Source organism: Passer domesticus, chromosome 14 (assembly GCF_036417665.1).
Source record: "Passer domesticus isolate bPasDom1 chromosome 14, bPasDom1.hap1, whole genome shotgun sequence".
In the NCBI taxonomy this organism is placed as follows: Eukaryota; Metazoa; Chordata; class Aves; order Passeriformes; family Passeridae; genus Passer; species Passer domesticus.
This window is the reverse complement of record NC_087487.1, coordinates 13,191,228-13,214,728: the sequence shown is the minus strand read 5'-3', so window position 1 is coordinate 13,214,728 and position 23,501 is coordinate 13,191,228. Positions and strand designations below refer to the sequence as shown.

The following is a 23,501-nucleotide window of genomic DNA, read 5'->3' as shown; positions in this document are numbered from 1 at the left end:
ATGTTTTTCCTCTCACACTAATTCACAGCCTCTTGTCTGACTCTTGACTGTATTAGGCTGGGAAGAGCTTGCAGTTTGCTGGGGAGGATGAAGCATGAGCTGGCATAGAGAGAAGATGGAGATGAAGGTTCTTACAGGTTGTTCACATGGAATGAGAAGCAAGCCAGAGAGTTTTTAATCCAAAATCCAAGCAGACACATCCTTTTTCTTTGCTGTAACTGTATAGTTTTTCACCATTTCAGATTTTGAAGTTGTGCATTACTTTAGTTTGAGTGACACCAAAGGCAGATGTGGCAAAACCACCTGCCCAGGGCTGCTTCTAAACAGGCATCTGATCCAACATGGTTTTCTCACATTTTTGGTAAGGAAAACCCCTTGCTGGTCATAAGGTCAGGTCTTTCAGCAAGATCCAAGGGCAGCCAGCAGAAACACAAAACCTGCCCAACCCCAAGGTGCATGAGATGCTGGGCTGCAGTGTGAGGGTTCTCCTGTGAAACAGTCCCTTCCAGAAGAGGCTGGTAACTCCTGTGGGTGCAGGACCAGAGTAAAGCTTTTCTGGAGATACCAGGTTCCAGCAGATATAGGGAAGGGGCTGTGAGACACAGGAGATGCCCAACTCCAAGCCCTTCTCGTGGCACAAGGCTGAGAGCAGAGGGGAGATCCTGCAACACAGCCCGGGTGTGGAGCAGAGCACATGACAGCTGATGACAAGGCTGGGATGAAATTTTGGGGGTGTACTGGGCATCATTCTCAGCTTGCTGCCCCCTCAATCACCCTGACAGCAGCCGTGCCTCATACACTGAGTCCAAAGAAAGACCTGTGGCCAGTTTGAGTGACATCCTGAGTCCCTGTCCTGAGCCACAGGACAGGTTCAGGGTAACAGACTATCCCTCTCTTCTACTGCATTATCCAATGCCATGGCTTAAATTGAAGACCACTGTCCCAAACAGAAGCTGGCTTATAACCTTGCTCCTCAGACAAAAAATATGAGACTCCAAATGTGATTTATTTCTCCTGTGCACAAAATACTACCCAGCTGCTTTTGTGTACAGGCATTATCTTCTGGTCCATTGATTCTTAATAGCATGGTTGTAGATTGAAATTAGATGACTGAGCATCCAACTTCCATCAACAAATGCTAAATACTGGTGCTGCTGATGGAGGTTTTTGGAACTGCCCGGGACATAGATAGGCTCTCTATTACACCACAAGAAATAGAACTTGGAGATGGAACAAGCCCATTAGATCATCAGATGCTCCAGTGCTCTCTATAATTTGCTTCCCCAGTGCTTTTACCAGTCAAAGCTTGAACAGCCCAGGTGACAGCTCTTATCTTTTCCCTTGGGAGTTTATTCCACTGCCTCTGAATTTCTAGGCACTCCTTCAAGCACATTCATCCCAGGTTCAAAACCAAGCAGCAGTTTTTCTTCTCTCCATTTGCCTTCACAGCTGCGCAAGGTTTCCCTTGCCAATCCTGCATTTACATCACAGTCACCTGTCCCCTGACAAAGTGCAAAGCTCTCCTGCTCTAGGGTTTAAGGACAGAGTGACAGATTTCTGCATCCCTGGCTAAATACCACATAAATGAACAACAGTCCTGCAGCAAGTCATGAGGAGGAAAAGGTGATAAATTCAGCAGGGACATCCTCCCAGAGGACCATTTATCAGCATTAGCAGCAGCAAAACCTTTTTCAAAGAATAACTGGACAAGTGCAGCACAAACCACAACTAAAATATTAATTAAAGTCCTTTGGTCCTTCCAATACTGCCCTGCACCTTATTAAAGCCACATCAAAGTTTGCATTAATTTGTCTGGTCCTTGGCTGCCTACAGAGAGGCACACGAGAGTGCACAGGACACAAGGTTTGTGGAGATGCTGGGTCTTCATCAGACTTAGTCCTACTGGTTAAACAAAATGCTGCAGTATGTAGTACCTGTTCTGGAGATCAACAGAATTGTTCTGGGTCTGTGCTGTCATTCCAGCATCTTTCACTAAAGCAAAGCCATGTGAGGACAGACAGAGACCATCAGAACAAGCAGAAAAGAGAGGCTGGGGCCATGGAGGCAAAGAAAGGGCTGGCAGGAGCATCAGTGCTGTGGAGAGGGGCCCTGGGAGGATTGGCACCTTCTGCATGGTCCTTCGGGGAGGCTGCTGAGGTGGCTGAGCCTGAGCAATCTCACAGCTGTGGCAAAGATGGGTGCAAGCTGTTGGGTGAGGACTTGGGGAAATTGGGTTGCTTTTGGATGATGAGTAGGTGAAGAACATCTTCCCACCCCTGTGGTCTGAGGGAAGCAGCTGTGGTTCATTCTCACCCTATCACTCCTACAGGTTTACACAAAGGCAGAAGCCAGCCCAGTGCTACAAGAAGCAGCATGCCCAGCACTGCCGATTGATAGTGCTTTGCTGGTGGAAAAGCCAATGCCGTGAGGCTGGAAAAGGGACACTTCAATTTAAAAAATGTATTAAAAAATAAATAAATGCTGATCTCTTTCCAGCACATCAGCTGATGCAGAATCACAGGTAAGATGAGGGTCACTCATGCAGCTTTTAACACCACAATGTGAGAAGTGGTTGTGACAGTCTGTGAGGAGACCCTGCTGATGCTGATCTGCCCTGGGCACACACCAGCTCTGCCATGGGGCTCCCTCAGGGCGAGTGGTTCACCTGGGGTCGAGCACCCAGCCGGGGACTGGAGCAAACATGGACACCCAGAGTGAGGGAGGTCATGCACAGGGAGGAAGAGCCTGCAGGGATATGCTGTGAAACAGCTTGGGGCTTCTTGGGTCACCTAAACACCACTGATTTTTTTTTCCTGCTTTCAGCAGTGGCCTAAAAAAGACACCTGGGTTTTGAAACGGAAATAAATAATGGCCGGTCAGTGCACTTTACATTTCCTTTATAAATAACCTATTAATACTTCTGGGAGTGGGAAAATGTTTTATTTTTAGATCTGATAATAAATAAATCCTGACCTTTTCTTCTGCAGGGTCATTCAATGCACCTGTCCAGCCAAGGGTGTCTCCCTGCCCCTTCAGACAGCACCAAGGAACAGTGTGACCTTCCCAAGCCTTCACCAGAGCAGCACCACCTGACCTGAGGGACAAAGGCTGAGAGCATTTCACTGCTGGAGTGAGCGTGGATCTGCCTTTGCAAAGAGGAGAAGCAGAAGCCTGTCACAGTCACAGCAGCTCAGGGGACAGGTGGGATCTCTCAAAGGTTTGCCACAGAACCCAGGGCTTCACAGCAGCTGTCCCTTGCTGCCACCACACCAGTTACAGACTGCATGGCACAGCAGAGGGGGAGACACTTGCCAAAATACCATTAAAGCAGGAAAAGATCTCTAAGATCGTTAAGTTCAACCATTAGCCTAACACTGTCAGTTCTACCACTATATGTGTCCCTAAGTGCCACATCCATGCTTTTTTAATGCTTCCAGGGACAGTGATTTCACCCCTTCTTTGAGCAGCCAGTTCCAGTGCATGACCACCCTGTCAGTGAAGAAATTGTTCCTAATATCCAATCTAAACCTCCCATGGTGCAGCTTGAGGCCTTGTCCTCTTGACCTGTTGCTTGTTACCTGTTGCTTGTTACCTTGGAGAAGGTAACACTGACACTGACCCCCACCAATCTACAACTTACTTTCAGGCAGTCATAGAAAGCAATATTCAGCAGCTCAAAGAGCTTTATGCTTTATCACCTTGAAGGCATTAAATAAATAAACATAAAAATAGCACAGCTTGCACTGCAGCAGAGTATAAGCAGGTATTTATAGAAGGAAGCCCCAGTGAAACCACATGCCCTTTCAATCCTCTTCCCAGGCAAATAAATCCAAGTAATATTGAGGAGTGGAAGTATACCAAGGGTATTTGCAAACAAATTGAAGGATAGCAGCAAGGAGAACCCCTGAATTCCATCTGTCCCATGCAGCCACTCTGCTCAGATGTTTCAGGTGCTCAGAACATCTCACACCCAGCTCTAAGAACATAGCAGCAACGGGTTCCCATTCCCAGCCCATTGCTCTGGAGAGCCATACATCGCAAATCCCTGGAATTAGCTGTGGCTGCTGATGTATAGCTGTTTCTCTCCTGTAGCTATGCCAGATTGATAGTACTTTGCTCTTTCTTCCTGGTCCCACTACATGGCAGGCTCCCAGGAGGAAGGAATGAAAGGGCCCTGATCACAGATTTCTCCTGAGCAGCAAACCCTTGATATGCAGGCTCTCCAAGCTGCAGAGGGTTTGTCCATGCCCATACAAGAAATAATCAAGAGAGAAAAAAAATAAAATCAGTGTATGATTATAACCAGGCTTGGCCAAGGCAACATGGGACAGAATTAAGTCTCATCTGAAAGGCAGATCATGTCTCTGATATACATATATATATATATTTCTCCCCCCCCCCTTTTGAACTTATGGCAATAATTACATAATGAAAGAGGGGGAAAAAAAAACCTAATAAAAAAACCTAAAAAACAAATTAAAAATCCAAATCAACAAAAGCAAAAAGCCAGGCACCCAAGATATCTTTGCAGGAGCAGCTCCTCTTGAATTAGAACTCTGGAATTGTTCTGCAATCAACTCAGCGGACAGTAACCATCTGTTTATGGAAAAAAATGTTAATGGCCCCCAATCATAATCAAACAGGCAACTGCTTTAAGTACCTTTTAACTAACACTAAATTACAATGGAACAGCTCTGCAAGTATTTCTGACATCCACATGCGCATCAGCAGTGCCAGCACTTTGATCAGGGCTATTAGAGCAAATATCAAATAAACTGATAGCAATGGGATTCCTGAAACATTACAGAAAGCGTGGGCAGTATTTGTTTACTGTTCATTTGGTTCTCCCCCACCTCCTTGCTGTTTCTGTTTATTCAGAAAGAAAACACATATATGCATGTGCACACACATGCACACCACCCACCACAGCAGACCACCTGAAAGCCTGATCCCTGTGGTTTTCTGTCCAAGGCTGAGCTTCCAGATGAATTCTCTGATGTCCAGAAAGCCTTGAGGCATTTTTATCAGCAGAACATGACCTGAGCTGTCATTCTATTAAGTTCCCTTAATTCCATGATCCCTGTAAAGGCGTCTGTAAGTCCTGTTCCTTCTCCTGTGGGTGGAAGTGGCCAGCACTTGCAGAAGCTGCAGCACAGAAAGGGGAAATGCAGGCAGGCAGAGCTGTGCACACACACTTGTGTGTGTGCAGAGAGGCAGCATGATCACACGCTTTATTTCTTTAGGAAATCAGATTAAAAACCAATCAAGTCTTTGCCAGCTGTAACCAAGTCTGAACCATTAGCTGGCAATGGCTCCACTCAAGGAAGAAAATCTTGTTTGGACAATGGAAGTAGTTTTTAATCTCAGAGCCTGGAAAACAGTTAATCTCAGCAAAACTACAAGTGCTCTTGTCTCTAGATTTCCTCTAGCACCTTTCTCTGCATATCTCAGCTAACTCCATTTGTTTTTTATTGAAGTTGTGCAGCACCAGGAATACATCACAGATATGCATGAGTACACGTCCTTCATCCCGAGGCAGTTGCAAATGTAACAGAAAACAACTAAAAGGGGAATATATTTTAATCCATCAACCTAAGTATTTACACCCTCCATCACTGTGCCATCCAAACATTTTGTATGCCCCAGATCTTTTCTATGCCATTATTATTCTTTCATGAAATTTAATTTTTCTTAGTCCTGGGACATGCATGTGGCTTTTTTATTATACTACAAAATTTCATTTCCTGTCATTTGCTGAGATTAAACTTGGACTGGAAGACACTGTTTACAAGGGTTGTAGTGACAAGCCTGACCCCAGGAGGTGAGGTATAAAGCTTTCCACCTTGAGTGGGCACTCAGGGAACATGGGACACTGGCCCTAGAGCTGAAGCAAGTAGCAAATGGGAGCAGACTATTGGCCTACTTATTCCCATGTGGTCTACCCCATCCAAAAAAAAAAACCACCCCCTTGGGACACAGAGTAAATCAAAGGACTCCAAATTTCAATTTCTTGCTTGTTAAGACCCTTTTCTTTTTCCCACACTAACACAAGGCTTTAAAAATCATCCCAGCCCCTCCTCTGGGAGCAACACCCTTCAGCAAGCGGCTGCATTTCTGCAACTTCAACGAGTCTCAGTTTTAACATTCATTTCTCCCAGTGGTTTTCGCTCCACTGCCTCTCTGTTGCTCACGGAACACCACTTTCCACAACAAAAAAGGAGCTTTGTTTGCCATTTCCCTGCCGCCTCCACCACCCCAGCTCCAGTGAGCTCCCGGCTCCCCCCAGCTGCCTCAGCCCACCCTGTTCCCTCCCAGCCAGAGCAGCCAAAGCCAGAAAGGGGCTCTGACCTCCGCCGTTCCGCGTTCATGAATGCCCTCTCCGGAGGGAGCAGGGGAAGGCGAGAGGGATGGCCGGGAGCCAGGCTGGGCCAGCTCAGCTGAGCAGCACAGCGCGTCAGAGCCGCTCTCAAAGGAGCTTTTGTTGGTGCCAGCGCTCCGGCCCAGCGGAGGCACGCTCGGCTCCGCAGGCTTTCCCACCCTGCATCAGAAACCCGGCCTGGCTCTGGCAGGGCTCTGCTGCAGTGCTCCGAGGGTGTGCCAACAGCCAGGAGAAGACAAAGTCCTCTCCCAGCACATGTCCCTCAAGCCACAACGCCCTTCTTTCCACAAAGGGGTGTTGGACACTCGGCGGCCTGGTTCTAAGGTTGGTGGGCAATCCAGCAGGCTCCAGCCCAGCAGAGGCACACTCAGTTCCACAGGCTTTCCCACCCTGGATCAGTTACTGGCAGGGCTCTGCTGCAGTGCTCCGAGGGTGTGCCACCAGCCAGGAGAAGACAAAAGTGGACAGACCATCCCCTCGGAGTCTTCTCCCAGCACACGTCCCTCAAGCCACAATGCCTTTCTTTCCACAAAGAGGTGTTGGACACTCGGCAGCCTGGTTCTAAGGTTGGTGGGCAACCCAGCAGGCTCCAGCCCAGGGAGCCTTCCAAACACAACGTGACATCCAACTTTGTCAGTCCACACTCACCTCTTTCTAGGAAATAAACCATCTGCTCAACACTTGGAGAAGCAGAAGGAAAAAGATGTACTCAGAAAGACTCATGAGGTGCTTTAGGTAACATGTCCAATGCGAGCACACAATGTTCTGTATCTGACAAAATCAACAGGAAAAACCTGCTCCTGCAGGCCTGCCAAGCTGGGATTTCAACAACAAGTGGCAATATATCAGCTGGCAACAAACAGCTCCCGAATCAGCGATGCACTTGCCCAAAAAGACTCAGGGTTTGGATTTTTTTTTCCTTAGTAAATGATAACACACTGGGTGCCACAAAGGCTGTCTCCTGCCCAAGAGTTAACTGAACAGAGCAGAGTTTGGGCAGTGTGAGTAGGTGAGGTGTAAGGTAGTGCCTGTGACAATTGTGACTTAATAATCTCCCCAGTTTTGAAGATGTGTTTGTCATCTGTTAACTCTATTTCTCCGAGCAAAGCCAATAAAACTTGTACAACCTTTGCAGGATTGTGGTTTCAAATCAGAATTGGAAGAAACATGGCATGATGAGGAGGAAAGCAGACTTTTCTAGCTAAACAATTTTTCCTCCATTAAACTTCACACACAAGAGCCCATTATGGCACTCCTCTGGTTTCTGGGAATGCAGAATATCCACTGACATACTTATCCAAACACCTCTAAACACATACACACATCTGTTCACCAAGACTTGTTACTCACATTAGGCTCACTTCACTCCCCTTTGATTCTTCCACTGGAGTCAGATGTTACTTTTCCTTTTCATATTTGTATCTCAAAGCTCCATCAGTGGCACATGCCCAAGTACTTCCAAAGTGTTCTGACAAATCCCTCCAGAAAGCACATAGCATCATCCCAGTTTTACAGATGGGGAAATTAGAGCAGAGGCAGAGGTTAAGACAGCTAATTGCCTATGGCCACTAAGTGAGTCAGTAGAAGAGCTGGGAATTGATCCCAGGAACCATGTCTTCCATTCCTCTACTCCACCCACCAGTCAGTACACTCCACCAGATGGTTCTTATCATTGGACATATGGACTAAATATTCCTAAGTTGGTGTAGAAGATTCACTATTTAATTAAATGTCCTGTCTTCTATCTCCATAGGATGCATAGGAGAAGCTCCAGCCAGAATCCCATCTGGACCCACTCAGGAAATGTCTACGTGAAGGAAACAAAGCCCTAGGCAAGTGCAGGGAACATTCCCAAACCTATCAACCTGCCCTGAAGCAGAGACCACAGCAAGGCCAGGAAATAGGCAGTGACTCGGGAGCCTTGGGAGAAGTTTGTGTTTGTCAAAGCCTGGCTTCAAACAGTGTGTGCATGAGCCACCAGTTAGGCTGGGAACTACTTTGTCATGTGAAGGCTCTTCCTTCAGCCTTCACCAGGTACCACCAAAACTGCCCAGCTGGAGATACCAGCAGAGTCACAAAAAGCAGATGACACAGAATTATTTGCTTCTGGCATTGGCTCTGTCTCACCACAGAGCTGGTGCCCCCTAGGACAGAGACCAGTTCTGCCTGCAAACATCAAATGCCTTCTCACTTCACAGTCACTATCAGTGACAGTTGAAATAAATTTCTAAAGTTGTTATTCATGACACAGAGGAGAAAACCTTTCATCAGAGAGTCAGCAGAAAGTGACCTTCCACACCACTGCCTTCCCAGTATGGACATAAAGTGACAGCAGCATCTCAGTCCTCACTCAGAGATAGGCACGGAGAGGCTGCACCTGCCTTCCCAAGAGAACTCAAACCAATTTCACATCCTTCTGTCCCCCCGGCACACCCTGTGCTCTGCAGCCAGTGCACCACCAAGTCCATAAAACAGATTTCACACAAGACCCTGCTGTCCTGAACACAATGCAGGGCTGGAGGGAGCAGACTCAAAGCTCTCCTGGACAACCTGTAGATGCAGTTATGTACTCAGAAGGAACACACATCCACACTTCTGCCCACAGAAGCATGAGCCCACTTCTCTCCATTACTCTCCCAACAAACAGAAGAGGACTGCACCCCCTTTAGAGGGCTTTGCATTGCAGGAATAAAGCCACAACACCTTTCCACGTGTGCAATAAGAGCTGGGCAATCCTGAAGGTGCCTCCTGCTAGGGGAAGGCAACTGCACCTACCTTTCATCCCAAACTTGGACCGCCGGCCGTACTTGTTGATCATAATAAAGAGGACGACCAAGAGGACACAAGCGAAAGCTGCCAGCCCAACCGCTATGGAAACCTGGAAGGAAAAAGCCTTAGAGTCAACACAGAGGAATTTAGGAGTCTGAATCAGAAATACAGCACCTCCTTGCCCAGTTATCCCTTCTTTAGGCTCACACTATCTGCTGCACCCCTGTGGATATCAGCTATGGAGGAAAACACAAACTAAAGCAGCAGGCCCTGGCACAGCTTGGAGGCATTACAGGATTTTTGCAGGACTGGGAGGTCTGGGATCTTCCCATCAGTGATGCTGCTCTGGTACCAGTTTCCCAGCCTCTCACTCCCTATATCTTCCGGGGAAAAAAGGCCTCTGCTCCAATGCCTGTGCTCTCCCTTCTGCATCACAGCCCAAGCCTCCATTTCTGACATCACCTCTTTGCCATGACATCACAACAATAAAGCTATTCAAAGCTCAGCTGGGAGCACAATTCTGCCTCCATCCAAAAATCCCTCAAGACAGAGTGAGGGGAAAAAACACAACACAAAGAGAAAAGAGAAGAAATTAAGTAGAACTAAGGAGTTTTTCCCCATAAAACATCTGAGTTTTCCAAAAGCCCCTAACAGATCCTTATTTATTGTAATTTTACTAGTAAATATTTATAGTAGGGCAATGTCCAAGTCCTTCACTGGAGTTGTGGTTCCACTGTGGCAGTGTACAAGCAGGGAAAGAAACTTCCTTGCCCTAAAGGGTTTGCAATCCCAGGCTCATTTTAATATTTATGAATATTTATTCCTTCAAGTCTTTGCTCAAAATACTTTTTATTGCATTGATGTAAACAACAATTTCTCTGGCATGTGTCCAATTGTTCTGTACTAGGTCTTGTGATGCATTTAGACTTTGCTTCCTTTTACAAAACTGTATTCTGCTATAATAGAAAATACATCATTTAACTAAGAAGAAGTAATTTCATTTTGCAATCCTTTTCCCTGCTCTCGGTACATTTGCTATAATATTTTTAAATTTTTATTTTACATTCTATTTTCATCCCCAGCTTGTTTTCTACACTTTATATTTAATAATCAGTGCACATTATTACTCCAGCCTCACTGTTCAAAGCTTTCACTTCAGTTAAAGGAGGTTTTCTGTTAGATGAGAACTGAAACCAGGGTGGACTGAGTTTTGCTTGTTCTGTTGACACCTCGTGGATTTCAGTATCTTAAAACTTGCACAGAATTAGAGCAATTGTGTAACATGCTAATTTTTTTCTTCTAATACTTATGCACACTTTTTTTTTCTTTTTTCTCCTGGGATTCTGCAGAAGAAAGACAATGCTGAGATGTGATAAGCCCTAGACTTACTTTCCTTTTTCATTTTACGCATGTCCTGCACAGCAGGAGAGAGGGCAAACAGACATTGACAGAATTGAACCAAACTAAACCCAAGTCCCTCACCAGGCTAAGCTTAACAGATCAATAAGAGTCCAAAACACACAATTTCCTGCTTGTTTGTTCTCTGGGTGCTAGTTTTTAAGAGTGAGAATTCTTGACCCTGCCAGCACAGACTTCACAGGATGCCTTATTTTCAAAGGGTTCTCTGGTTCCACACTGCAGACCCAAGAGGATCAGATGGTTTGTGTCAGTATTTTACCTGCCCAACACAAGCCACAAAATCCTTCTGATTGCTGTCTTGAGTCATAAAGGAAGAGGTCTCCCTTGCAAACATCTCAAAACAGCAGAGAAACACAAATATTGAGCAGTTCAGTAGAGAGCAGGACTCACCCCAAAAGTGTCCTCCTCTGGTTTGTGGGTCACAGTGATCGGTGGGGTGGGACTCACTTCATAATCACCGACTGAAACCAAAACACCAAAGACAGAACACTCAGTGTGGCTCCCGTGGGACTCCCAAGGCACCAGCACATTCCAACAGCAGTGCCTGACCTAAGGAGATTCAGTTCACCCCTAAAAGAGGCTGCAGCTTTCTGTTTGAGAAGGCACAAATCAACCATCAGAGGGTTCCCTGTGCACATCAGCAGAGAAAACACAGACCAGCACCATGCTGATGTTGTTCCAGCCTCACAAATGAGAAACATTTGGGTGCCTGGTGTCCTGAAATAGGTTCCCACCACCCTTGAGCCCTGTTCCTAGTTTTCAGAAATCCACTGAGCTAAGTGGGGTTAAAACACAACTGACCCCAGCAAAACTTGATCTGAACAAAGAGTAAGTTGAATGTTTTTTGTGGTGTGTGGTGTTTTTTTGGGGGGAGGGAAGAATCTGCTGAAGAAACATGACAGAATTGAGTTCTGCTTCTCATCCCAGCCCACACCAGAGAGATGTTGTTGGGGACAGCCCAGCCTGCATGAAATTAAGATCCCTTTTGCTACAGCACAACCAGCCATCATTTCCTTTATAGGACCTTCTTTGGGAACCACTAGAGGCAAATGAACATCTGCTAGTCTCCTGAGATTAACAAGGTGGTCACAAGTTCCCCAACAATCCTGTTCATGCACAGGGAAGCCAGAGCTGTGTGTATCCTCCACCAACCTGCTGCTTCTGGCTTCCTCAGTCTTGCTATGTAAATCACAGAGGGGAAGGGGAAACAAGAGAAATAAACCAGCCACAGTATCCAAAAGGCAAGGAGACACTTACTTGAGACAAAGCTGTCCGTACTCTCTGTGGAAAGGACAAAGAGAGAGGCAACACAGTTAGCAGCACAGCAAAGGGAGAGAGGTCTCCTTCCCCACCCGCTTCAGATATCCTCCGCCACCCCAAAGAGCCTAGGAAACCAGCTTCTCATATTTTTTCCTCTTGGGCAGCTGTGTCTGGAAATTGCAGCACATGTGCCAGCAGGACAAGCTGGACGTCAGGATGGAGAACCTTGGGCTGAAAGAGGAGGGAGGGATACTAATGTGAGGCCAAAATGGAGAGCAAATAGCACTTTTGAATGGTGGGTAAACACCCCTGCCTTCAGCAAAGCTCAACAGACACACAGGGCTCTGCAGGATGGAGGTGGAGGGGAGAGAAACAGGTTTTGCCTTGCATGGCAGTGTGCACCCATGGATGAAATCCTTCAAGGATGAGGACCAGCTCCCGTGGAGGAGAGCCCAGCTTGGGGCTGGGAGTTAGAGGAGACCTCCTGTGAACTGATATTCATGAGCCACTCAGAAGAGCTGATAGCTTCTGAACTGGACAGGGAGGCTGTCCAAGAGCTGCCTCTTGCCCAAGACAATCAGACCAGGCCCTTTCTGTCAGCCTGCTGGCTGCTCCAGCCTATTCAGCAAAGCTCCTTCAGCTCCAGAGGTGGTCAAGCCCCAAACAGTGAGGTCTAAAGCCCTCAGTGACACTCAGTTCACACAGAGTGAGAATCATGTCAGCTTCCAATTCACTTGCCCGTGTAAGAAACTGAGCCCTATATTAACTGGAGTTTACACAGCTCTGCTGGCAGAGGGCTCCTGGAAGGATGCTGGAATGCTCACATTGGAGCATGGGTGAGGCTTGGAAGGGGAGCATAAAACAAACTCCAGGTGACAAACATGGCTTTCCAAACCAGGGGAAAAAACCTGAACAAATATTTAAGGCAAGCAGAAGAGTAACTTTCCTTGGCTTTTTCTAGCAAGAGGGGAAAAAAAAAGAAAAAAAATATTTTATTTGGACACTTTTTCTTCTCTATTAAGGCAGAGTCTAGTCATAAAATTCTTGCTGCTTCTACATTTTTCCCTTTCTACTTTTCTCTGCTGGACTAAGCAAATTCAACAGAAATGCACAAAAAAGTTCTTTTTCCATTAAACGCTATTTTTCTAAGCATAAAAAATAGCCAAGAAATTTAGGCCAACTTGAGTTCTGTGAGAAGTTCTCAAAGAACTGAACATTCATCACAGGTACATTAACCTTTGTGGATTAAATAAGGAGTTGGTAGCCTGTGGCAGAGATACCAATGACAACATGCAATGAGATTTTTAGAGGAAATGACACAAATCTGTCCTGGGAGCCATTGCCCTGCAGCATCAGAGAGAAGGCAGGTATGGCATGCAGCTTACATGTCCCAGATACCAGCTTCTAACTGCACCTTGCTCCTCTCAGCCTGGATGAGAGGTTTTTGACCAGGGAGTGCTAAAATATATGGTCATAGTTCCTTTTCTATGCTGATAAATTCTTCCAGGCACTGTGCTTTCATTAATTAACTAAGAATAATAATCTCACCCTAGGTAGTGACAGCAAAGTCCTTGCACCTGTGAATTGCTGTAAGCAACAAGGGGCTTGAATGAGCCACACTGGGGAACCTTCAGTGTGTGGCATTTTCTGAAGGAATCTACCTTCAAATGGGAAATTATAAACGTCAGCTGCAGTGAATGTATATGCCAGCTGTGGTAGTGGACGAAGCAACAAGCTTCAAGGGAAGTAAATTACATCCTGCATTGGGCTGACAGGGCCTGCCAGGGTGAGGAATGGCTTGGGACTTTGGATCAGAAGAAATAAAGGGAACGGGTCAGTTCCTACTGAGAGATGGTCCAGGGTCAGTAAGCCCCCCACACCAACAGCACATGAGCCATGGGTGGAGCTGCATTCACAAGGGCAATATTTTACATATATTCACAGAAACCCATTCTCTCAGAGCCTCTAACACAGGATGCTCTTCAAACATCAATGTGATTTTCCACACCACAGCGTGGCTCAGATCCCTTTCCAAAATCAGCTCTCCAGAACAGCATATCTGCCTCCCTTTCCTGCAGGTCTAGCACCTGCTTAGGAGCTGCCCTCATTTCACAATTGGGCAAATTGAGTCACAAAGGTGGGACCTGACAGAGCTGAGACTGCAAACCTGCACACCTCTCCTCACCCACCTACATTTGATAATCTCTTCTGCCCTGACAGAAGGAAACATAAATAGGTCAGATAGTCAAACAGGGCAGCATCCTTGAAGTCAGAATACAAATTTTCCACTCCCATCCATATCAGCTCATTTGTTCAATTGTCAGATCTTCAAGGCAGAGATTTGGGTTTGCATTTATGATATTTGACCTGCGGGAAAGCTCTGTGTACATATATGGTGTGATATAAATAATAAATGAGAGTACCGTTGGTATTTTGCTATATTTAGCAAACGCCCTATTTTGCTGGATTTTCTTGGGCTGCAGGGGCCAATTTAGAGCTGCCACTTTCTCATGGCATCATTCCTGAAGGCAGCACAGATCTTAACTCCATGATGGCCAGCGTGGTGTTGCACTGCCAGGGATACTCCCAGAGAGCAGACAGGCCATCACAAAAGTCTCTACAGTGCTTCCCAGAGATGGATCTTCATGTCCTCAAATGCTTTTTTATTTTTTTTCACTTAAGCTGTGAATCACCAGGGAGTGCAACAGGGAATTCCAAGCAATCAGTTAAGAAATCCCAGCAAACTGATGCAAAGTGACTAATTGAGCTGTCGCATCTTTTGTAGCCCTGTCATCCTGGAATTGCACATATTGCATTCGGAAGAAAACAATCCTGACACCACTGCATCCAGCTTTAATCATTTCACAAATGCAAGCTAGAAGTAAAAAAAAAAAAAACAAAGGGACAGGCTGCATCACTTCAAAGGCTTTTCCTTTCTATAGCTTATGACTACCACACAGCAGAACACTTTCTCTAGAAAAAAATCAGCACTGGGGCACACAAAAGGAAATCCAAAATAATTGGCCAAACTTACATCCTATTCCCATGGAAATTCCTAAAGGTCTTTAAAATAAATATATACATACACTGCAGAATATGCTACAAAATAAAAATATCTAAAGCAGTTAGCACTTCTCCCAGCATTAAAGAGTTCATATGACACCAAAGTACACTTGTGTAGGAAAATCATACTGGTCAGAAGAAGACACTGCCAGGAGTCACCTCTTCCAACCTGATGTTCAGACAAAGCCATCTTGGGTTGTCAAGGCCTTGTTGAGGTGCAAGGATTCCTGGCAGGGCCGTGGTAAGACCTTCAGATTGCAAGGAGCCCTGATGAGATAAACTGAATATCCTACCTGGAAAAGGCTTTTCAAGGAAGTGTCCTTTGATAGTTTGGTTGGCTGAGCCCAGCTGGTTGGTGGCCACAATCGTGTAGTTGCCATTGTTGTAGTGAGTGGGTTTGTTGAAGAGCAGGCAACCCTCAGAGACTTCCCCTTGCTGGTAAAACTCCATGCGGATGATCTCTGTCTCGCGGAGGACCTGGCCGTTGTGCAGCCAGTGGAGGGTGGGAGCTGGGTTCCCATGCACTGCAAATGCAATGCAGTGGTCCATGTGTAGCACCGGCTCCTCCAGAGTAAGGATGCGAGGGGGATCTAGCAGAGAGAAACATGGCAGGCTCACAGCAACCTCCACCCAACGTCACCACTCTGTGCACCACGGGAACTAAGAGCTTTGAAAACCTCCAAAACCACTTGTGCCTTCTACTCTTCCCATGGATGTCTGTAAAGAAGCAGAGCTGTCACGAGAACCACTCCACCCTCCCTCAAAGGAGGGTCTGAGCCATGGCCAGGCCTCTTGGCCTTCCAAACAGGGGTATAAATAAAAGACAGGGATGGAAATTTCACCAGCCCAGAAACAATTAAACTTGACCTGTCCTGTCCACACATCTACTGCTGCTCTCCTTCCCCCAAGGGATCCTGGGGAGACTGCCTGTCCCCATTAAGGAGGACACGGTGACGTAGCACTGTTACATTACATTACAGATGTGCAAGGTGCCCGTGGGAGGTCTCCAGTCACACCGAGCAATTCTGGATTGCATAGCTGTGGAAGCAAACATCCCTCAGAGACTGTCTGTCCTTGGGGGCTTTGACTGCCTGAATATCCCAAAGGAGTTCTCACTCGCCGAACAGCCTCCAGGGGTGTTTTAATTAAAGGGAGTAGAGTGGGAGAGGGATAAGAAAAGCAAAAACTCCACCTGCAATTTATTGCATATGCATTGTCTTCCCCTTGGGACACACCGAGAATTCAAATGTTGCTCTGCTATAGCCTCTGAAACCCCATTTACAACGCCTACACCTAAGGTCCCAAACCCCAAGGCTGGCAAGGTCTGAACTAGAAGAACAAGTTTTGTGCAAAGATACATGACACAATGATGTATGTCTTCCCTAAAACTCTCCTTTTCCTGCTACCATCCAGCTGCAAAGACAATCCATTCAACATCCACAAGGAAGAAAACCAACATACCAAATTTTACCCATCTTTGTGAAAAAAGACAGTAAATTTTTAAGTCAATGAAGGTGACAAAAGAGAAAAGGGTGCAGAGCTGGTTAGAGCTCAGCAAAATCCTCCCAAGAGCGCCCATCTACCCTGAATCACACAGTTGTGTCCCAGCCACCCTCTTTTGTTCGTGAGCCCAGATCCGCATGTGGCTTGTTCACATCTTCCTGGCAAGGGGATTCAAAACAGGCAGCCACCTACATGCACAAACCCAGATCTTTCCAGTGTAAAATTACAGCCTGAGTGATGGCTCTGTGCAACAAGAGCAAGGGTAGCAGAAACTGTCAGCAGCTTAGAGGATTTCACGGGTGAAAATTAGCATGGGAATAGTGCTGTTCAAGGGGTGGAGGAACAGATGCTAAAACACAGTGCAAAAAACACCCATCTGCTGACCAGTCAGCTCTGAGCTGGGCTGAACTTTAATTACCTCCATCCTCCAATCCATCAATAGCACTTATTGGAAGGAAGATGAAAGTAGTAAAGCATCACTCAGGATGAATGGGTTTACCAAGAGTAGCCAGAATCCCACAAGGGTCTCTGCTCTACATGGCAAGGTTGAGGTGGGGGACAGATTTTCAAACTACAGAGTAAGGGCAAATATTACAGACACAGCAAAATAGAGCAAATCTCAGCTGCTTGAGACCACAAAGCTGTGTAAACTTCCTTTTAAGGTCAAGGTTTTGTTATATTAGAAAGCACAAAGAAAGTTGAGCTACTTGCAGATAAAAGTGAACAGCTCAGATTTGACACGTGCACATTTATATGACATTTGCAGTTTAACTTTGTAGGATCTGACCTGAGAGAAAACCCTAACATCCCTGAAATTAGTGGCAAGCTTTAAACTGTCTTTAGCAAGGGTGCCATTGAACTTTCACATAGCATCAAGACAAGAAACTTTGCTTTTGTTAAGAGATTTTTAGTCCCTCTATGGCTTTCCTTTAGTCTGTTGAATCTTCCAAGGCAAAGGCTAGAAATTCCCACCACTACCACTGCTGTTCCTTCCCTGCTCTTGTGCTCATTTCTGGATTAATGGAGGCATCAGGAAAGCAAAATTACTGACATTTGAGAGTGAGAGCTGTGTGAGACTCCACCTCCAGCTCACTGTGCTCAGCTCCTTCTAATCTTCACCCACGAAACCAATGTGACACAGGTAACAAGTGGCCATGCATTCAAACAGCTCCCGGGGCAGCCCCTCTGGGCTCTGTATGGGCAAGGTCTCTCCACTGGTACTTACAGTAGACAGTGAGCAGCACACTGGCATTGCTCATCCCCACCACGTTCTCAGCAATGCAGGTGAGCAGGAATCCATTGTCCTCGCTGGTGACGTTCACCAAGGTCAAGTTGATGGCATGAACATTGGTCCAGTTGAGGTTGGTCTAAAAATCCCAGAAATACAGACAGAAATTGGTATCTGGTGGCTTCTTTCCTCCCCTTTACCACCCAGATAAGGAGGATCACAGTTTCTGTGTGAGGAGGTCTCCAAAATCCAAAGAGAGCTGGGATCTGTGTGAAGGGAGGTATTTCCTCACCTGATCAAACACAGCACATCTTGTAAAAGGAAATACTGGGAAGGGGAGAGCCAAAGCATTGTAGCACTGATAAGCACGGCCAGCCTCTAGAAAATCTTACTTAGCTATTGCAAAGAGCTCGTTTCACTGGAGTTCCATCAGAGGACACAAGAGTTAATTCAATCAGGGAGCACTGAGCTCTGAAGCTCTCTCATCTTCACTTTCTGGCCATACAGAAGAAAGGTTTTGCTCCCTTCTGGGAGTTCCCAGCTTCTCACATGGATAGAGCATGGCTTCACCTTCACAATTTCTCTTTTTTCATACCATCTACCTGACCATCTGCCCTGCGTACATGGACCTGGGAAACCCTGGGTGTGCTTTGCTCTTACACACTGAGCACAGGCAGCACTGGGGTGTTGCAGCCCGTACCTGGTGGGTGTTGATGGAGTGGAGTTCAGCCACTGTCCAGTCCACGTCCGGCAGCGGCGATCCTGAGCCATTGCAGGTGATGACCGCGTTCTCCCCTTCCCGCACCGTCAGGTTCACGTGGCTCACACTGATCTCAGGAAGGTCTAGAGAAGCCAAAGAAAGCTGCTCAGGTCTGGGGCAGAATTTTCTACAGCCAGCCACAGGAAGTGTGTAGACCCAGATCCCACCAAACTGTTTTCCAAATCAGCCTCCAGCACCCTGAGATGAGTAGCATGACGCAACAGAATGGCCTTGGCCGACCAAGAAAAGGAGGGGTGTTGGAGACAGGGGAAAAAGTAGACACTGGAGATGTGCCAGCTGAGCAGATACTCTCATCAGCTTTGAATCCAAAAGTTGCTGTCCAGTTCTGGTCACTGTTCCTCTCACACAATTCCCATACCCATCTCTCTACTCCCCCAGAAGCTGCTCACGAGGGCAGTCACCTGGGATGAGAAAACTGTGTGTACTGGGAAAGGATCCAAGGCATCCCCACCTCCAGGGACAAGGCACAGAGCACTCAGCATTCCAGGTGAAGAAAGTGTCCCTCTAATTTATAACAATCAAGAAAAGATGACCAAGGATGTGTCCTCATATTAACTGCAGCTCTCCTAATAGAAGGTGCCCTTGTTCTTCCTCGGTGGTAGCAGAGGGATTCACTGATTTATGGTGGCTCTGATTTACACCAGTTCCTTGCTTGCTGCCACAGGCACCAAATATCCTTGTGATGTGAAACAAGACAGTGCTGGTTGCAAGAAGGCCAAAGAGTCTTCTTGAATAGGGGAGGTTTTCAGAGGCAAACTGAGTAAGCAGGGCAGGAGGAACTGACCAGTGGTCCCATCCCACCACAGGGCAGCAGCATCCATCACGCCAAGGCAAAGTCATGGATGGGGACACACACCCTTTCAGGGCCATCAGAGAGTGACACCAGGAAGGAAGGAGCATTGTACTGATTAGGGTGATGTCAGAAGAAAGAAAGCAGCAGTCAAAACCTGGCAAAGCTGCATAGGTGGCAGGAATAGTGGAGAGGGAGATGGGAAGGACATGTATGGTCTTCTCCAGGCTGAGCTGGTATCAAACATGGCCACACCAAGCCATGCCTACCCTCAGCACCAAAGGACAAGGATAGATCAACATCCCTGGAGTCTTAATGCATGAACAGAAAAACTCCTCTGGAGGAAAGCAGACCACTGTGGCTCCCTGCCCTTCCAGGAGTTTGCATGGTCAAGGGAGATGCTTACCTGCACACCAGCATATTTTTCCTCCCAAATCAGCACCCTGCTGTCCCCTGCAGTCTAATGCCACCATTAATCGAGCCATCTCTCCTCCTGTCCCTGATCCCTAAGGATTTTTTTGTTGTTATCTAATCTTTGCAGCTTATTCATCCCATGTGGGGCGGAAATTACAGCACTCCCAAATCTTTTTAGCTCATCCACACAAAGGCACACTTTGGCCAATTTCCAGAGCTTAAAGGGACAGGGTGAACTTGGAAAAAAAAACCAGACAACTAACCAACAAAGCAACAAAAAAAACAAAAAAAAACAAGTCATGCAAATCCAAACGTGCATGCTGTTTGTCTACTACTGCTACAAGCAACAAGCCCAAATCCCTAGTACAGAGGATGATTATATAAAAAAAAAATAAAAAATCTGGTTTTCCTCCTTTTTTCAGCCTGTGAGTTTGACAGCTGCTTGTGTACAGACAGTTTAATTGCTCTGTGGAAGGTACATCTCTTTTTCCTTACTCTGCAACGGATGCTTTCCAGTAATAGCAATAGCAGAGCAAAACCTGACACCAAACAGGCAGCTGATGTGTGAACAAGGTGAAGGAAAAAGGGATAACTATTGAACATGCCTCGTGTTGCTCCTGGGGCCGCTGGACTCTTTTAAACATCAGCAGGAAATAGAAAGAGATATAAAGTCACTTCTGGCTCTTCCCTACAGATATGGGATTTCAATTGAAAAATAAAACAAAAGAAAATGAATAGAGACATGCATTTCCTAAGAGTAATTACAGAAGATTCTGTGTCAGTGTCTTTTAACAATATGCTGCTTCTAGGATTCGTTAGGCACAGGAAGATCTACATGAAACAGCTCTTTTCAAGACATCACACAGCCTCACTACAGACGCTTTGTCAGGCAGCAGCATTGCAGTGAAGAAAATGCCCCAAATCACCCAATATCTTTCATACGCACATTAATAACAGCCTCACATTTACCCAGATATTTTATTTTTAAACTACAAACTATCCCAACCAGCTTCAACCTTCTTGTTCTCAACCACATGGTGGGGTCCTGCTGCATCAGGTTCCTGAACCTGAGGTGCTGGACTGGACAGGGATCCCTCCTGGCCTCCCTCGTGTCCTGCCCAGGGATCCTTACCACACTGGGTGATGTTCATCTCCTTCAAAGTGATGATGGCTGCATCCATGGTCATGCAGTAGAGATCCTGGTACTGCAGGTTTGCCTCGCTCTTCTCCTGCCAGAGCTGGATCCAGCGGATGTCACAGCTGCAGTTAAAAAGGTTCCTCTCTAATCTCCTGCGGCAGAGAGAGGTGAGAGAGGATGGTGGGATGGGGAAGGATGAGCAGAGCTGTCACCTGGCTCTGGGATCCCCAAGGAGGACAGCCACCAAGCATGTGTAAGAGCTAAAGTAGAATCTTCTCTGCATTATCCACCTGGGGTTTTCTGCACTTATTATTCCTGGTTTCACCACAGTCACACATCCCTGCATTCACAGTCTCCTTCATGAGTGCACACAGGATTTTACATCTCTCAGGGCAGCACACAGACACATTCACTGCCCCTCACCACAAGATCTGCACTACTGTGCCTTGGTCCCACTGTCACCCAGACACCCAGAAGAGTCACAGCACAATCCAAGCCCCCACAAGCACTCAGAGAAGCTGGCAGCTCTTCTCCCAAGTTCCTTGTACAAACACAGGCTCCTGGTGACCCAGAACACAAGCTAATGTGCAGGGGAACATGCATTTTAATCAAATCAATCAGCACTGTGCTGAGACCCTGCTGACCTGGCCAGGAGAAATGGAGAAAAGCACTGCCTTTAATGTACTTCATTTAAACCACACTTACACATAGTTTATATACCAAGAATGTTTATTATAATTGATTTTCCAACCTATTAACCATTTCATTTACATTTTTAAAGCTCTGCAGGTGTCTGTGGACATGCAAGAAGGCCAAGTCCCAGCAGGGAGAATAGCCCAGTGCTCAGCCAGGACTGAGCCACCAAAGCTGGTTGCAATAATTTGAGCAAAACTAGGAGTTACAGCCTGAACAAACAAAATATCTCCCCACACAACTGTAAAGCAAAGAAATTTGGGATCAGCAGAGCCAGCAGTGCCAAAGATGAGCTCAGTCACCCCAAAGCAGAAGGGCATCTCCAAAGGTCAAACCATTGTTTCTCGTGATATCTAGATCCCCCATCATACAGGGGAAAGCTTTTTTCCTGCTCTGTTCCACGTGTTACTGCAAAATTCATGCTTGCTTTTTCAAAATTAATTTCACGGACTAACAGGATTTGGAAACACCCTTCCAAACATCTGCAGCTGCTGTTTCGTCAAGACAATGCTGCAAGAGGAGGAACTGAAGGGGTCTTCTGGTAGCACCCAGGACTGCTTAACCTGAACCCTAATGATGCCACTTTGCATTTTCAAATACATCAAGATGTCATCTGACCTTTTTTTTCAGAGCGAACACTGAGTTAAGCTTCACTCTGTGGCTTTTCATTAGTTCATTTCTTTCCCACCAAAAGCACATAAACCTCTGTGACACAGGTACAAGGCTCAGACAAGCAACTCAAAGGCCAAAGCACTAAATTTAACAGAGCAGAGCAGATTAGCGCAGTGATTTGAGTGATGAGACATTCCCTGCGTGCTCTGACAGGTACTGCCAGGGCTTTGCACAGGCTTTACATCCTCTTCTACACAACCATGAATCTCCCCCTCAGGAGCCCCCCAGAACCACTGATACCAACAGGATATGGGGTGGAAAGTGAGTAAGGACAGGTCAGATAACTGGGGATGTACCCTGGGAGCTGGCAGGGAGCTGGGGGAGCTCAGATGCAGTGGGGAAGAATTCTGCTCTGCTGCAAATATCCTCACAAAACGAGGCTGCTGGGAGAGCTGCTGTCCTAGCACTTAAGGGGCAGCTCTGTAAGTAATAGACAGCAGCTTTCCTGGCCCATTGTTAATTCATGAAGGGCCATGAATAATACAGGAGCCACGGGCTTCAGGGCAGAACTTCCCCACAACCTGCCCCAACACCAGCAGTGTAACTCGCTCTAATCGAGACCCCCAGAGGGGCTTTTGCACAAATTAACTCCCATCACATCACAGGGGCTGGATGTGCTGAGTGCCACGGGCAGCTGGCACAGCTCTAGGTAGAAGGGGCACATGTGTGCACCCATTGTCCCTCACATGCATTGCTAAAGCATTCCTAACATGCAGAAAATACCCTTTCCTCCTTGCCATGCCAGCCAGATCCCCAGAGAGGTGCATAGGGAATTCCACATTCACATTGTCCTAAACTCATTCAAAAACCTGGATTTTCAATTGTCTTCTCAGACCCCTTCCCTTTCAGGGTCCATTACAGCTGCTTCCAGCCTTTCCCTCTCACTTTTCTGTAACACCTCCACTACGTACAACCCTCTGCTTGTGGACATAAATGCACCTTCTCTTCCTGCAAGGAGAAGCACCTTGGGGACCACAAGGTGCCCTTTGGACAAAACACAAGTGTTGGACCAGAGGACACTGCCATGAGCTGCAGACCACGGGTGCAGCAGCACCCCAGTGAGAATTAAGGAAAGAGGCTCTTTGTGGGACACATCCAGCACAACTTAATCCTGGAACGAGCAAACAAACCCAAAGGGCATTTTTTGCATGCAGGCTGCAATTGTTGCCAAATTGTGCTTGGCTGCAGGCACTGAGGAGCTGTGCACACCCCCACACCTTCTTCAGCCCTCCTTAAAACTGAAAATGCCTGTGAGAAATAGCAAATGTCACACCTGCAAGGGAGCTGGGCTCTCTGCACAAGCAGAACTGCTCTGGCACTCAAGGAGTTCATCCTAAAAGGGGACTGAACCTGCACCTGAGACAGAGCCATCCACCAGCACCATAAGCAGAG

General features: G+C 46.7%; 1 protein-coding gene and 1 long non-coding RNA gene across 4 annotated transcripts in view; one reads left to right on the top strand and one right to left on the bottom strand.

The window, feature by feature from the left end:
• The window catches only part of NTRK3 (neurotrophic receptor tyrosine kinase 3), a 216,149-nt gene that overhangs the window by 136,222 nt on the left and 56,426 nt on the right, over nucleotides 1–23,501 (bottom strand). For all 3 annotated transcript variants that reach the window (XM_064389097.1, XM_064389098.1, XM_064389099.1), the window contains exons 5-11: nucleotides 20,739–20,896; nucleotides 18,322–18,464; nucleotides 17,619–17,760; nucleotides 15,184–15,480; nucleotides 11,825–11,848; nucleotides 10,958–11,028; nucleotides 9,155–9,257 (exon numbers count right to left, since the gene is read on the bottom strand). In XM_064389097.1, coding sequence (XP_064245167.1) covers nucleotides 9,155–9,257; nucleotides 10,958–11,028; nucleotides 11,825–11,848; nucleotides 15,184–15,480; nucleotides 17,619–17,760; nucleotides 18,322–18,464; nucleotides 20,739–20,896 — 938 coding nt within the window. The remainder of the gene's footprint in view (nucleotides 1–9,154; nucleotides 9,258–10,957; nucleotides 11,029–11,824; nucleotides 11,849–15,183; nucleotides 15,481–17,618; nucleotides 17,761–18,321; nucleotides 18,465–20,738; nucleotides 20,897–23,501) is intronic.
• LOC135280813 (uncharacterized) lies at nucleotides 1,252–4,790 on the top strand. The gene is made up of 4 exons (XR_010347638.1): nucleotides 1,252–1,319; nucleotides 2,330–2,521; nucleotides 2,824–2,875; nucleotides 2,988–4,790. It is a non-coding gene; the product is annotated as an uncharacterized LOC135280813 (long non-coding RNA).